General features: G+C 31.5%; 1 protein-coding gene across 1 annotated transcript in view; it reads left to right on the top strand.

Annotated features, from left to right (window-relative positions):
* Positions 1-16,986, top strand: part of LOC109601023 (uncharacterized) — a 63,558-nt gene that overhangs the window by 20,968 nt on the left and 25,604 nt on the right. The window contains exon 3 of the mRNA XM_020017229.2: positions 4,160-4,278. Within this exon, the coding sequence (XP_019872788.1) occupies positions 4,160-4,278 (119 nt within the window). The remainder of the gene's footprint in view (positions 1-4,159; positions 4,279-16,986) is intronic.

A 16,986-nucleotide genomic window follows, 5' to 3' on the forward strand; every position in this document is an offset into this window, starting at 1 on the left:
TATTATTTTATAAATTGAGGTGAACTCCGTACGTAAGTTTGTTCATAATTTATACAGTCTAATACTTTTTGAAAAATATAAAACATTCTGTATAATTGTCACCCGAATTTATAAAATAATTATTTTTACCCCACGTTGGGCGCCACAATTTCATATTTCATAAATGTATTAATATTTTTCTATTAAAAAATATCCGTATATGAAATTCAAAATATTAAATATAAATAATAATTTTCTTCAAATTATTATATTTCAGAATAATACAAAACATTCTGTCACAATTTCATATTTTATATATGTATTAATATTTTTCTATTAAAGAATATTCTACTCGTAAGTAATATTTTTGTTTATGAACTTTTACAAATACCATAATACTGTTAGAAGAAGTTAGAATATTTTAAACCATATGAATTGATTAAAAAATTACTTATGAAATTTTACAATTACTTTAATTCTATACAGAATTGCTTAGAAAGTATTAAACTGTATGAATTGTATACTAATTGGGTTATAATGTTTTATGAATGTCTTAAGTCTGTAGATAAATATTTGGAAAGTTTTAAATTATAAAAATTAATTCAGAAATTATTTATTAAGTTTGACAATTATCATAAAATTATACAGATCAACTGAATAAGTTTTAAACAGTTTAAATTGCTTTAAAAATTGTGTTTCACAAAACAAAATGCAAATAATTTATAGGTTTTAATTTAAAACTTTTAATAATATAATAAATATTCTTTGATAAATGATAATAATTATAATTTCATATAGATAAATCTTTGAAAGTAATACGAAAATCTTAAAAAGTATTATCGTAGTAATCCGAGCAACAGAACAAAAAGTAAAAGAGAGTGAATATATCTTGTTCGCGTGGTAAATTTTATATTTGGGGTGGCCCCAGTTCATCGATACATTCAGAGTAAGCGCAGAGAAGCATATTTGGCGTTCTTTGTTTCGCATTATCTCCCGGTCCCTTTCACCCTGCAATTCTTGTGATACCGTCGCACCGACACCCTGTTTTCATTCTTGTTTAGCTGAAGCGCTCGGTGATTGATTAAGTGCTGTAAACCCTCGAATTAGATTCGTATATTTAATTTCAGTCGTCAGCATCCGAAATTGGGATGAGACTTTCGTAACGATATAAAGTGCGAATGTCAGTTCTTTATGCTTTACGGTCATAAATCAAAAAAGTCACCCTTAATCCTGCACTTGCCAAAGATTTCGGGCTTGATGTTTCAATGGTAGGCGCAAAAGAAGTGAACTAACTAATTACAACAGAATGATAAACGCTTTTTTGTCGCAAATAAATCATTATGATCTGGGACCGGGACGCGCCCCCAACACGAACATATTTATAATATTAGAGCCGGTCTTTTCTACTTCATTATCGGCGCAAACATCGTGTCTTCCGCAAAATTAATCAACGCTTCAAACGGAACCAGATTTATCATAGTCGTACTTAACTAACTGATTTCAAAGTTCGTCATCGCAAAACACAATTGGTGTCTCAAAGTTTGTGGTGATGTGAGGTTATATATAATTTTGTAAATATATTTTTTAATTTAAGTAAATAGTACATAGTTGTATTAACTTTGAAACACCCTCGATGGTGAAAATACCCCAAATTAAGCTAAAATTTTTATTTTTTAAATACATAAATTCTGTAAATTTTTAATTTTTTTGGAAAAACAATGTTTTTAAGATTTCTCGTAACAATTATAAACCCATTTTTAATAAATATAAGAAGAGTACAGTAAGTTTTTAGAAAATATTAATAATAATCAATTATTATTGGTGTGGTGCAGAGTATTTAAATATGATTTTTACAAAACCGTTGGGGTGTGTGCTGGGATAATTTTCACGGGTCCATTGATACCATTAAAGAATTCCGGGTTAGTAATCCAACATATTGAATTGATTAAATGTGGAGGTACCATAAAAAGTTATTAGGAGGCTTTGCATTTTATTACAAGCGTGAATTGTACTAAACAGGCATCGGCAGGGGTTGGTCTGGGGTTCTACAGGGGATTGGAGGCAGCGAAGTGCGTTCATTATGCAAAATTTATGTCAATCATTACCATTGAATCTGACACCGGAATATGATATTTCACAATATATCGCGGTCTGCAATGAACAGACCAACAACAATGAGCAGATTAAATGGAACGTTGCGGGACGGGAAACATTCGATGCAATCTATGCTTATCCCCGTTATCGCTTACTTAGACCCAGCGACACCTGAGCAAAAACCATTCTAATTCCAACCCTTAAACGTTTGACGGTTTTAATATTCAGCAAACACAAGATTTATTTCGTTCAATATGCCGGATGATTATGATGATCCGGGCAAAAATATTCAATTTACCACGCGCACCCCGCTTCATAATTAACAATGAGTATTGTTGGGTGAAGCTTAACCCATTTTACAGGAATTACTGTGTATATAATTTATAATACAAGTTAATGATGATGAAAATCATCATAATCAATTATTATGTATACAAAATTTGCACAAAACATTTGTATTAAAAAAATTTAGATTGTATATGTATGAATTATATAATAAACGAACTGAAAATTATTATTTATTTTTATTATTTAGATTTTCACATACGAATAGAATATTTTTAATAGAAAATTATAAAGTAAAAAATTGTGGCGCCCAACGTGGGACTGAAAATAATTATTATTTTATGAATTCACATGACAAATATACAAAATATATATTATTCTGAAATATAATAAATTCAAGAAAATTATTATTTATTTTTATTATTTTGATTTTCACATACGAGTAGAATATTTTTAATAGAAAATTATTAATCATTTATAAAGTAAGAAGTAGTGGCGCCCAACGTGGGACTGGAAATAGTTATTATTTTATGAATTTACGTAAAAAATATACAAAATATATATTATTCTAAAATATAATAAATTGAAGAAAATTATTATTTATTTTTATTATTTAGATTTACACATATGAGTAGAACATTTTTTACAGAAAATTGTTAATCATTTGTAAAGTAAGAAATTGTGGCGCCCAACGTGGGACTGAAAATAATTATTATTTTATAAATTTACGTGACAGATATACAAAATATATATTATTCTGAAGTATAATAGATTGAAGAAAATTATTATTTATTTTTATTATTTCGATTCGATTTTCACATACGAGTAGAATATTTTTAAGTAAGAAATAGTGGCACCCATCGTGGGACTTAATAATTATTTTACAAACTCACGTGACAAATATACAAAATGTTTTATGTTCTGAGTGTGTGTGTGTTCAATTCTGAAATTCAAAATTTATTATAAAGTCGTATAATTTTCTCAATTGAACACAGAAGTGTGTGGGAAGATTTAAATGGTGTAAATACCTTATTTATAAATTACTTATAAAATATCTGAACTTTCATAACTGTTAACAGACTTATTTTAGAAGTTTTAAATTGTCTAACTGTTGACAAATTTATTTAGTTTTAAGTTGTATAAAATATATAATAAATTGTTTATAATGTCTTATTTGTATGTATGACAAATTGAATACAAAATTTATTTTAAACTCTTACAATTTTCTTAATTGAACACAAAAATGTTTAGGAAGTCTTAAACTGTGTAAATAATTTATAAATTACTTATGAAATATCTAAATTTTCGTAACTGTTGAAAGATTTATTTAGGAAGTTCTAAGTTATATAAAATTGTGTGTGTAAAGTCTTATACAGTTTTAATTGTATACACAGTTGTTTAGGAAGTTTTAATTGTATACAAAATTTATTATGAAGTTCTACAATTTTCTTAATTGAATATAAAATTATTTAGGAAGTTTTAAACTATAATCCAGCTTACTTATAATCAGCAACACCTGAATAAAAACAATTCTAATTCGAGCCCTTAAACATTGTCCAGTTATAATATTTAACAAGCCAAAGATTTATATACTTCAATACACGTAGTTAATATGATGATGATCCGGGCCAAAACATTCAATTTACCACGCACACCTCGAGGTTATCACCATATGTACGTGCTCATTAAAAATGCAACACAGCCAACATTTAATATTTTATTAAACCGTACATGCAACCATTTTATGCCCCAATATTTGTAAACACAACCGTGCTAATATCATATTCCGTTTGTGCGACAGAGACCAGAATCTACCCCGCAACGAATCAACGCCAATTCCTGTTCACCGATTGGAATCAAATGGGCAGAGATTTGCGTCAAATCGCCGACGATCTACGCAGAACATCAACGTCCGATTTGGTGAGTGATAATCATTGTTTTTATTACTGCATGACGAAAAATTAAAAAAAGAAAAATGATCACATCACCTCGGCGGTCCGTCAATTGCAGCTACGATTATAATTAATTATTCAATGATCCCGGCTTGGTTAATTTAACGATTAAACGGGGACGAGTGGTGGACAATGGAGTGAATAAATATAGCGTTTCACCCTGTATGCTCTGTTGGTCTCTCGTTACGCGTACCTACTCCTAATTATTTATGCAAAAGTTTGGTACAAAAGTGCATGTGTGTAAAACACAACAGCACACGCCTGTACTAACTTATGCTGGTCATCGCCGTTCGCCAATTATTAATATAACTGTACCCGCATCATTTTTGAATTCGTAATGCAAACTAGATTGAAACAAAAGGGTCAGCAATGGTCACTATCCAACCCCTCCGCGTCCCCCTTTTTTTCTATTCATCATTTTTGATGTTGCGTCTAATGTGATACCCATACAGTTTGTGGGATCGGGAGTTGTTGAATGAGTTCACGGAGGGTCATTACATTTTAATGTTTCATGTTTCAAGAGAAAATGGCCAAAATGTTCAATGTGTTAAATCAATTTTGTTCACGGGCCATTTAAAGTTGACCAAAATTTTACAATGGAATAAATTAAATATCGGGCATTGATCAAATTCTTTGTACAAGAAGGTTTAATACCATTGGAAGTTAGTGAAATAGTAAATAGGTTGCAGGAATCTAAAACCTCCTTAAAAAACAAAGGTTTATAATTTGAATATAGTACAAACTCTAAGCACTTAAATAAAGTTTTGGATTTCAAAAAGGTATATTTAAAAAACGGCATATACAACTTTATCAGCAATATTTGGAGCACTTAAGAAGAAATAATGTGTGTCGTTTCATCATTAGAGATAAGATTTAAATCTACCACCATTATGCTGACTGAATCAAAGCAAGAGTCCCCGGTTTTAATGAACTTCAATCATTATTTAACTCTTTGAATCAATTGAATGTGAAAATACTTGAATAAAAAGATAAATGACCTATTCATACAGCTCAAAAAAATTGTTGAAAGTTGTTGTTGTTGAAAGTACCAATTATTGTTACACCCAGCCTATTCACTAGGATTAGCTTCTCCCACTTGTGGCTCTTCCCAGACCTCAAAACATTTTTTCATTGAAGGTCTTCAAAATAGCTGTCGAAATCACTTGAGAGATGGTATCTATAAATTGGAAGAATGTTTGACGATTATATTAACAAAAAAAGTCTTTTAGAGTAGTGCTAACATATTATTAACAATGGAGAAAACGTTAGCTGACGTAACCACTTCAGAGAAGAGATTCATAAATTGAAAAATCATTGGGAAAGGTGTATTGAAGTGATTATATTGAGAAAAAGTCTTTGAAGGTAGACCATGTTAGACCACGATAGTAGGATTAGCTTCTCTATCTTTTGGTTCATCCTACACCTCAAAACATTCTTTTGTTAAAGCAATTTTAATCAAACGAATGGGTCAACAAGGTGTAGTGATTAAATTCTATGCAATACAAGTTTAGAGGCAATACAAGGAGTCTTCTCCTTGACCTGATTTATTGAAATATGGTCGTACCAGCATTGAGGAGAAACCACCTGAATTATACTGAGAAAAAGTCTTTGAAAGTAGATCATGTTGTGATATTTTGGATGTGTGTGATGGACCATACTAAACATAGTGTAGTAATTAAATTATTCTTCTCTTTTTGGTAACAAAGAGACTAAATGGGCTGGTTTGTTGAAATATGGTCGAACTAACATGGAAAGCATTTAGTAGAAGCTCGAATTAATTCATTACGCGTAGACAACAACATTTTAATTAAATTTTATGTTTAAAAAAGATCTGTGCAAAAACATTCTAATATGACTTTGTAAGCAACATTTGGAGCATTTTAAATGAAGTGAAAAGGATATTGAACGTCATTTAATCACCATAGATGAGATTTAGATCTATCGTCACCATCCTAAGTCAGTTCTTGGGGTAGAATAATGAACTAATTGGTTGCAAAAAGACCTCATTATCGATTGCTCAAACTGCTCAAAAAACTATTGTCAAAATTGCTGAAACATAGAAAATGGTTGCAACATTCATTCTATTTGATAAATTTATCACCTCCTCCTTCTAACTCTCCTTACACCTCAAAAAATCTTTTCGAAGAAGAGAATTTTCATCAAACAAAGAGGCAAAAGCTGTCACATCCACTTCAGAAAATTGCTGAAACATAAAAAATGGTTGCAACATACATTCTATTTGCTAAATTTATCACCTCCTCCTTCTAACCCTTTTTACACCTCAAAAAATCTTTTCGAAGAAGAGAATTTTCATCAAACAAAGAGGTAAAAGCTGTCATAGCCACTTCAAAAAATTGCTGAAACATAGAAAATGGTTGCAACATACATTCTATTTGCTAAATTTATCACCTCCTCCTTCTAACCCTTTTTACACCTCAAAAAATCTTTTCGAAGAAGAGAATTTTCATCAAACAAAGAGGTAAAAGCTGTCATAGCCACTTCAGAAAATTGCTGAAACATAGAAAATGGTTGCAACATACATTCTATTTGCTAAATTTATCACCTCCTCCTTCTAACCCTTTTTACACCTCAAAAAAATCTTTTCGAAGAAGAGAATTTTCATGAAACAAAGAGGTAAAAGCTGTCATAGCCACTTCAGAAAATTGCTGAAACATAAAAAATGGTTGCAACATACATTCTATTTGCTAAATTTATCACCTCCTCCTTCTAACCCTTTTTACACCTCAAAAAATCTTTTCGAAGAGAATTTTCATCAAACAAAGAGGTAAAAGCTGTCATAGCCACTTCAGAAAATTGCTGAAACATAGAAAATGGTTGCAACATACATTCTATTTGCTAAATTTATCACCTCCTCCTTCTAACCCTTCTTAAACCTCAAAAAATCTTTTCGAAGAAGAGAATTTTCATCAAACAAAGAGGCAAAAGCTGTCACATCCACTTCAGAAAATTGCTGAAACATAAAAAATGGTTGCAACATACATTCTATTTGCTAAATTTATCACCTCCTCCTTCTAACCCTTTTTACACCTCAAAAAATCTTTTCGAAGAAGAGAATTTTCATCAAACAAAGAGGTAAAAGCTGTCATAGCCACTTCAAAAAATTGCTGAAACATAGAAAATGGTTGCAACATACATTCTATTTGCTAAATTTATCACCTCCTCCTTCTAACCCTTTTTACACCTCAAAAAAATCTTTTCGAAGAAGAGAATTTTCATGAAACAAAGAGGTAAAAGCTGTCATAGCCACTTCAGAAAATTGCTGAAACATAAAAAATGGTTGCAACATACATTCTATTTGCTAAATTTATCACCTCCTCCTTCTAACCCTTTTTACACCTCAAAAAATCTTTTCGAAGAAGAGAATTTTCATCAAACAAAGAGGTGAAAGCTGTCATAGCCACTTCAGAGATAGTTGTACGAGAATATATTGAGAAATAAAGTAATATTTACAAGAATAAATTCGTTTCTTGACATTATTGAGGTATCATTATCCGTGGAACTCAGCTCATGTTCTCTAATCAAAAAGTAATCCGATACAAAGTGGACGAAAAAGCCCGTCAGAAAAGCACAAATAAAAAATAATGATGTATCGAGGAAAGAATTCCATTAGAAAGTGACCCGAAAGACAACAAGTTGTAACACGAATCCCCATTGAAACGCGCACTAATGCCCGAACGTGGGGCGGAACGAGGGCCGAGTGCAGGTGTCAAAAACGCATCCCTAAAAGTTCAAGTTCAATTGTCATTGTAATCAGGTCAGCGCAACAACCACTGCAACGGTTGCATTTTTATCATTTTTCCTGTTATATTAACAATAATAAAGGAAACAAAAAAAAAAAAAAAAATGGTTGTTGCGCACCACGCCACTTATTATCATCAATTGCGGTTTGAACACTTCCCGTAGTATTCGCGAACGGTGACTAATTTCATTGCAATCCATCACATTCAAACTTATTCGGGCTTCGCATTTCGCTCGGGCCGTAAAAGTTTTTAAACAACGCGAGCATAAATGGAGTAATAAAATGGCACAATTTTACGGTGTTTCTGAATAAACGAATCATGTAATCGATATTGCATTTAATTTTGAAAATGCACATTACTGTATGGCTGCAATAAAATCCCTACCACCACCCCATTATTATTTCAACTCAAAGCGTCCGATATAACGTGGTTTATTTGTTCAAATGCTTATTCAACACGGGACATAAATTGTTTATGAAGCTTGACGTTAAATATATTTATATATATTTCTTTGTCGGGTATTACGCTATGTGTTCACATAAAATACACAACTAAATTAATTTCCGTTTTTAAATATAGATTACCGAGAATTATGATAACGAATACTAACACATAAACGTGAGACGAAATATCTTTATCTGAAGATAAAACATTCATGAGATTTATATAGAAAAACAATAAAGACTGAGTAAACTTTCAACACCTATATTTAGATTACCAGAATTTTTTTATATAATGTAAATATGCCTTAAAACGTAATATTTTAAGACTAAGAATCTCTGGATGAGATTTCTTTCTGTATATAATTTACCAAACTCAAAAACCACCAAAGTTTTAAACTGTATAAATGTGTACAAAACTGTTTATGAAGCTATACAGGATTGTTCAGGAAGTTGTTAACTGTACAAATTGTACACAAAATTGCTTTTAATATATATAAGTCGTATACAAAATTATTTAAACTCCTTTCAGTTGTATAAATTGTCTATAAAATTATTTATAAAGTTTCAAAATTGTGTTAATTCTGCATAGGATTGTTCGGAAAAATTTAAATTGTGTAAATTACTATATATAGAATTGTTCAGCAAATTATAAACTGTATAATTGTATATATAAGTTTTATGAAGTTATAGAACTGTGTCGATTTTACACTAAATTATTTGGAAAGTTTTAATTTGTATATAAAATTCCTTATGAAATTGTAAACTGACTTAATTTTATACTGAGGTCTTTAGAAAGTTTCACAACTATTTTAATTCTATTCAAAATTGCTTCGACTATAATTATGTAATTTCACAATTCTCTTAATGTCATAATTGTTTATTTTCTTACGAATTTTCTATTTAATTCTACATTGAATATTAAGAATTATTCAACTGTATATTATCAAGTTTTAAACTGTTTCAATTGTGTACAAACTTGATTATAAAATTTTACACTGTTTTAATAGATAATTGTTTAAGGAGTTTTAAACTGTATAAAATATATAAAAAATTGATTATGAAATTTGCCTCTCTTAATTGTATATAGAACTATTTAGGAAGTATTAAACTTACACAGAACAAATACATATTTGTATACAGCCCTATTTAAAGTTTGTACTGCAAAATATTGAAAGAAATGTTCAGAAAATTTTAAATTGTTTTAATTTCATATAGTCTGTATAAGTTTTAAACTGTATACGTATATTATAAACTATTCAGAATTTCTCAGAGAATTTTAAACTGTATAAATTATATGTAAAACTGTGAAGTTTTACAACTCTCTTAAATCCATAAAGAATCCTTAAGGAAGTCAGAAACAGTATAAATTGTAGCTTGCTTGCTTATTAAGTTCCACATCTTATTTTTTTTTTTGTTTGGGGGACAAAGAAAGTTTAAAAACCCTTCTCCGGGCACTGATCCGAAGATCATAATCATTATGAATTTAATCGTATGGATTTTAATCCTATAGATTTTAATCGTATGGAAATTGATCGTATGGATTTTGATTGTATGGATTTTGATCGCATGGAATTTGATCCTATAGAAAATAATCATATGGATTTTGATCCTATGGAAAATGATCGTATGGATTTTGATCGTATGGAAAATGATTGTATGGATTTTGATCCTATGGAAAATGATCGTATGGATTTTGATCCTATGGAAAATGATTATATGGATTTTGATCGTACGGATTTTCATTGTATGGAAAATGATCGTACGGATTTTAATCGTATGGAAAATGATCGTATGGAATTAGATCACTTTACGTTTTTAGTAAATTAATGCACCCAAGAAATTTCGAAAGTATAACTCATTAGTATTTACTATTCATACGGGAAATTTTCTTCGAAACTGAATTGTTCGAGAAATTCATGTGAAATTTATTTCACAATAATTTTCACATGAAATTTTTATAATTAAAAATTGTTTGGTTATAGAAGTTTATTTGAATTTTTTATTATTTTGGCAGTAAATTTTTATCTAGTGAGTGCACAATTTATAAACATATTAATGATAAAGGAAAACCACAAGTCTGGTATCATAATTGGCACAGAGCTTTCGTATTTACAAACACGTTAAAATTATATTTACAAAACGTTAATCAGACCGCAATTTTAAATGACCTGCGCTAAAACAGATTAAGCGATAACTCTTGTCGCCATATTTTAAGCTGTCAAAAATGTATTACTAATATTTTTTATAGCTCGCCACGTATTAACGCGATGATTGTCGTCTCGTAATGTAATTGTTCTTATTCGAGTGCATTTTTTAACGGCACCAGTCGTAAATTACGTTCAATGTCAGTACTAAATGAGTTCTGGAGTGATAGTCTCAAGTTTCTAAAAACCGTCCGTTGCGACCAAGGTTCAAAAAATTGATGCCGTTGTATCAGAATAAATACGGCATAATTAAGGGTGGTACGGTTTGAAACGAGGGAGAAACGATAACTTTGAATTTTTTTCTACCTCAACCCCAACAGGTGTGACTTCAACCTGCTCCGGTTCATTTTTTGCACAGCCAAGGGTGTTCCTCCCTTTGTGAACGTGACGACTGCGGGGCAATTAAAAAAGTGCCTATCTGGCCGTAGTGAGCGGGAACGGCGTTGACCATCGCAGTAATTTATCAAAAACACAATGGAAAAGCTTAATCCGAATAAGATTAAACCTCGATAAATCTCCATTTGACTACCGACTTCATTCAAATCAACATTTTTGCATAGTATTAAAGTCGGGAATTGAGTTTCCGGAAACACAATGTCCATCGCAGTGACCACGTAATTCTATTTGCATTCTTAATGAGCAACCCTCCGCTAACACAATTAAGTTAAGCTACGCATTATTCCTCTCTTCATTTGTTGGTTGTCTTAAATCCATATTAATGGTTCATGCGAAACTATTAAGGTCGAGTTTTGTTAAATTGCAAGTGGAAATCTGTGAAAGGATCGGGTTGATGTGGGGACTTTAATTATGCAAGGATTTGCCACCATGTATTATCATATTTAACAAATTAATTTTTATGTGGAACCATTTATCCCTTGCCCTTATCTTTAATTGACCTGCATTTACGATTTTGGTCGATTTATAAATTGATGTGCAGTTGGGTTTTGGGTTTTCCTTTGTCGTTTCGAAAATTTAAATGACCCGGTTATGTAGGTAATAGTTTTTGCTACATTGTCATACAAATATTTACATAAAACCTTTTAAAGGCAGACATTTGACCGTTGTAGCATTTTTTCTGACCCCGACTAAGGTAAAAAAAAGCATAATCCTTGCCGAGGAGCAGTAAATAATATTGTACGTTGTCCCCCATTGTTTGCGTTCACAATATAACCTGCTACTCCTCTTAGGTCCCTGTCTCTTCACAACAAAAAAATCAGACGGGGACAGGTTGGAAGCACACCTGTTAGATGTGTGTGCAATAAAATCAATTAGTTTTAACGGAAAACCTTCTTCTCTTGAGGGATGGACTAATGCTGAAATAATGTTTGTCTGGTACAATATGTTAATTGGTGTTCTCCCCTGTTTAGGGTTAAAGTGAGTACCCAAACAGGTTTGATTCTATTATGCAACTTAATATTTTCCCTTTGAAAGAAATTGTGTTGTCAAATTTAACATTACTTTGTGTTAATTTAAAAAGAACTATATAACAACTGCAGTTTACAGGTTTTGGAAGTACAATATGTTAGAAGGGTTCAGCACACACAATTTTTCTAAATTCTAATTAGAAATATTTTTTTAAAGTCCATTATTGTTGTATACTATCATCACCAAATATTGAGAATTTTATTACCAATTTAGAGGTTTCGAATGATCATTGTAGTATATGATGTTGTTTTGATTCACTTTACTGATTCTTGCTTATATAAAAAATAAACTGAGTGACATTAAGGGACAGACATCTAGGAAAAGGATGTTGAAGCAGGAAGACTTAAGATCAGAGGTGTTGAGACAAGAAGAGCTAAGGCCAGAAATTAAAGGCTAGAATAACCATGAGAATCCATTTGTCTTTGTTATAGAAATTTCATTGTTATATACTATCGTCATCAAATATTGAGAATCTCAGTACCAATATAGAGGTTTTAGATGATCAGTATAGAATATGTTGTTGGCAACTTTATGGTTCAAAATCTTTTGATTCACTTTACTGATTCTTGTTTCTATATCTGTATATTTACAAGACTGAAAAAACTAAGTAACATTAAGGGAATGATATATAGGAAAAGGATGTTGAAGAAAGAAGGGTTAAGATCAGAAGCCTTGAGACAAGGAGAGCTAGGCTAGAAGGCTAGAATAATCAAGAGAATTAATTTATCTTTGTTATAGAAAATTCCTTTTTATATACTATTGTCACCAAATATTGAGAATCTGAGTACCAATTTTGGATGATCAATATAGTATATATTGTTGTCTACTTTATGGTCCAAAATCTTTTGATTCATTTTACTGTTTCTTGTTTATATACCCATTTACAAAACTAGAATAACAAAATAAACTGAAACATATTAAGGGAATGACATCTAGGAAAAAGATGTTGAACCAAGAAGTGTTAAGACAATAGGAGCTAAGGCCAGAAACTAAAGGCTAGATAAATCAAGAGAATTAATTTATCATTGTTATAGAAAATTCGTTCTTATATACTATCGTCACCAAATATTGAGAATCTAAGTACCATTATAGAGTTTTTGGATGATTAATGTAGTATATGTTGTTGCCAATATTATGGTCCAACATCTTTTGATTTATTTTACTAATACTTATTTATATATCTATACATTTACAAGACTGGAATAAAAAATAAACTGAGTGACATTAAGGAAATGACATATAGGAAAAAGATGTTGAAACAATAAGAGTTAAGATCAGAAGCTTTGAGACAAGAAAAGCTAAGGCCTTAAACTAAAGGCTATAATAAAAAAGAGAATTAGTTTGTCTTTGTTATAGAAAGTTTGTTGTTACATATTATTGTCACCAAACATTAAGAATCTGAGTACCAATATAGAGGCTTATGGTCCAAAATCTTTTGATCATTTTACAGTTTCTTGTTTATATACCTACACACTTACAGAACTGAAATTACAAAATAAACTGAGACTCATTAAGGGAATGATATCTAAGAAAAAGATGTTGAAGCAAGAAGTGTTAAGATCAGAAGCTTTGAGACAAGAAATACTAAGGCCAGAAACTAAAGGCTAGAATAATCGAGAGAATTAATTTGCCTTTGTTATAGAATGTTCGTTGTTATATATTATTATCACCAAATATTGAGAATCTGAGTACCAATATAGAGGTTTTGGATGATCAATGCAGCATATATTGTTGCCAACTTTATGGTCCAAAATCTTTTGATTCACTTTACTGATTTTTGTTTATATACCTATACATTTACAAGACTGGAATAAAAAAATACAATGTCAAATGACATTAAGGGAAAGAATTAGTAATAGCATATTTCTGATTAGTACAATAATAAAGACAAAACTGAATACAAGTTACAAATGTTGCTTTAGTCATAAAAAAATTAATATGAAACTATAAACATAAACAAGAACATAATTTCCACGTGAAGTGTTTAAACTAATGTAATTGTTTCAAAAAACGTTACGTGCAGTTTTAATCTGAACGCCGGAGAAGGAAGTACGTACCGTAAAAATACGAATTTAAAGAAAAACAACAATAATATTACAGCAAGTAACGTAACGTATTTCAAAACAAACTGCTTTATAATTTATATTGGTTGGCGTACAAGTAGCCAGGTACTACAATTAACCGACTAAGCTTTATACTACATTACAAATTGTAAGTAACGGTAGTACAAAAAATTAATATACAGGTATATGAAGTCAGGTTTAGAGTGTGACTAGTTAATATCAAGTTGATATGCAGAGTCGGTCTAAGATACACCGTCCCCCCATAATTAAAGTCGTACTGGTTTCCTATTCCCGTTGGGCATCTCGGTTACTGTTTAGGCTAAGTACTACGCAGTTTACCGATCGATAATATTATTGCTGTTCATTATTTCGCCACGACCAAACGAATTGTTGTTCAGTCCTGACCCACTTGTGTGAATCACAACGGGCCGGGTGTAAATCGATAGTTTTCCAAGTACAAGTAATGCCCCAGGAATGTTCGGCACTTTAATTAGCCACCCCCGTCGACGTTCGCATCACGGGGACGACTTGTTAAAATCAAGAAACCGCACGGACGAAAACGGCAAAAGTGGTAATTGGGCGGAATCGTCCGTTTTTGGTGCGTGGACAAAGGCCCGCGCTGGGGGGATGAACGGTCGTTCCGAATTCGGTATCGCACGGCTAAGCTTTAATATTGGAGATCAATTAGTGTAGTAGCCGAAGCGTGAGAAAACAAACAATTATATGCCATCGGATAGACATTGGCATTGCGGACAGTGCGGACAGTGCGGACACTGGCCACTCAACCCTTAGAGTGTGCTTGTCATACTCATCCGGTCGGAGTGGTTACCCCTTTTAGTTGGTTCGTATTCATCAATTTCGCCATCGCTGACCACGCACCGCACACTCATACTCCTTCATACCTACGTTCAGCTCTCTCGTTGCCTTAAGTGAACATTAACACGCATTAAACAGACCTTTTAAGCCTACAATGTTAGCTTTTCATGCTAACCAAAGGTTATTTTTTATCTATTGTCATCGCTCAGATATACCGGCTTATGTCAGATTTTGTTGAATTTACAATTGGAAACATGTGGCTGCCTCCCAAATCTGACTCACCGCTCAGAATTAGCATAATTTGGAAGTTGTGGTTTATGCTCAGATTATGAATTGTCCGTTCATTGTTTCCGGTTATTCATATTTGATGTTTGGTAACATCAAAGTCGATTGACGCCTTCAACTTGTTTATTATTAACCCTCAAAAAATACAACAAGCAGTTGTTCGCCTTTTGTCACCTCACCAATAATAGAGGAGGAATATTTATTAGTCTGGACGTTGCGGTTTAGTCACGTCACAAAATTGTCATTAATAAATGTGTTCATTTATCTCTTTTGTAAAAACCGTTTATATCGTTGCAATTATTGAATTGCAGTGTTAGAAGTGCAGTTTTAGCACATTGCTATGGTAATGAAGCTCCAATAGTGAAAAATGACCGTAATGACTCATTGTTAATGGCTGTTGCCGCATTGTAACAGAAGCAGGTGAGCTTTTGTGAGATATTAAACGGTTCTGGCATTTGCATTTCCATTCGGATTGACAAAACAACGCAATTTTCGAATTTAATGATTAATTAACAATTGATTTGGGACGGATTTCAGTTCGTTAATACCCATAGGAAGATGTTATAGTGTGTGGTGACCTTTTAAAATGTCGATATTTATAACCTTTTGGATTCAGTGATTGGCCTCATCACCTATTTGATATATTAACATTTAGTGACATTATGCATACGAATATGTCACTAATCCGTAAGATTTTCTGAGGAATTGTCATGCGTGTCGATAGGATCATGGCTGAAACATGTTTATCGTGAGTGTGAAGTTATAAATTGTGTTTTATTATTTATTTATCGCCTATTGTGAAACCGATAATTCATCCGCAATTATCCAGGTGTTTTAATAATTATGTCGAATTACTATATGCAATAAACGTGACAAAATCCCCGTTTTAAATGTCGTTAGTGATCCTCGTGAATAATTGAGTAGGATAAGGTTGAAATATATTTTTATAATGAAGGGGTTCCGAACGTAGTGAGAGTGTGCACGGCACAGTGATAAATTAAACTTAACACAGTGTATTGTTCTTTGAAATTTAAAACGCAGCAGCTAATAGTGGTATAGTAATTGAAAATTGCCGTTATAAATCTCTATTGATTATGATCAGTGTACGCAGTAGTCCGGCGGTCGGTAGCAGGCTAAAATCCACGTTGACCAGAATGATTCAATTCTGTTTTATTGGCACTCATGGAATAGGTAGCTGTTAAATTAAAATGGATGTGTTATGATAATAACTACATATGTCATAATAATTTAAACGGTGTTGTAAGCGAACTCTTTAATATCGTATAACTAACTACACTAATCACGACACAAAAGCCTCTAATCTCAAATTCCGTTCCAATTCACCACGATGAAATATACCACATGTTCATTAACTGGGCTTATTAAATTACTATTGTTATAATTGTTAAGAATTATTATACGATTACTACTGATAGTCACATTTATGTGGACAACAATAACTTTAACAAATTCAAGTAACATCATCATACTTTGAAAAAATAAAACATATTTTTCATCTCTGAAATTACATCAAAAAATAATATAATGACCAGAATAGGAAGATTGACTTGAAATAAAACAGGCTCAGAACAAATTGTTGTCCTAAGTAGTACCACCAAGAATTTATAAATTCTAAACTTCAAATCAAACAACTTTATTGTCTAATTAAATAAAATATT

The sequence above is a fragment of the Aethina tumida genome, chromosome 1 (genome assembly GCF_024364675.1).
Source record: "Aethina tumida isolate Nest 87 chromosome 1, icAetTumi1.1, whole genome shotgun sequence".
In the NCBI taxonomy this organism is placed as follows: Eukaryota; Metazoa; Arthropoda; class Insecta; order Coleoptera; family Nitidulidae; genus Aethina; species Aethina tumida.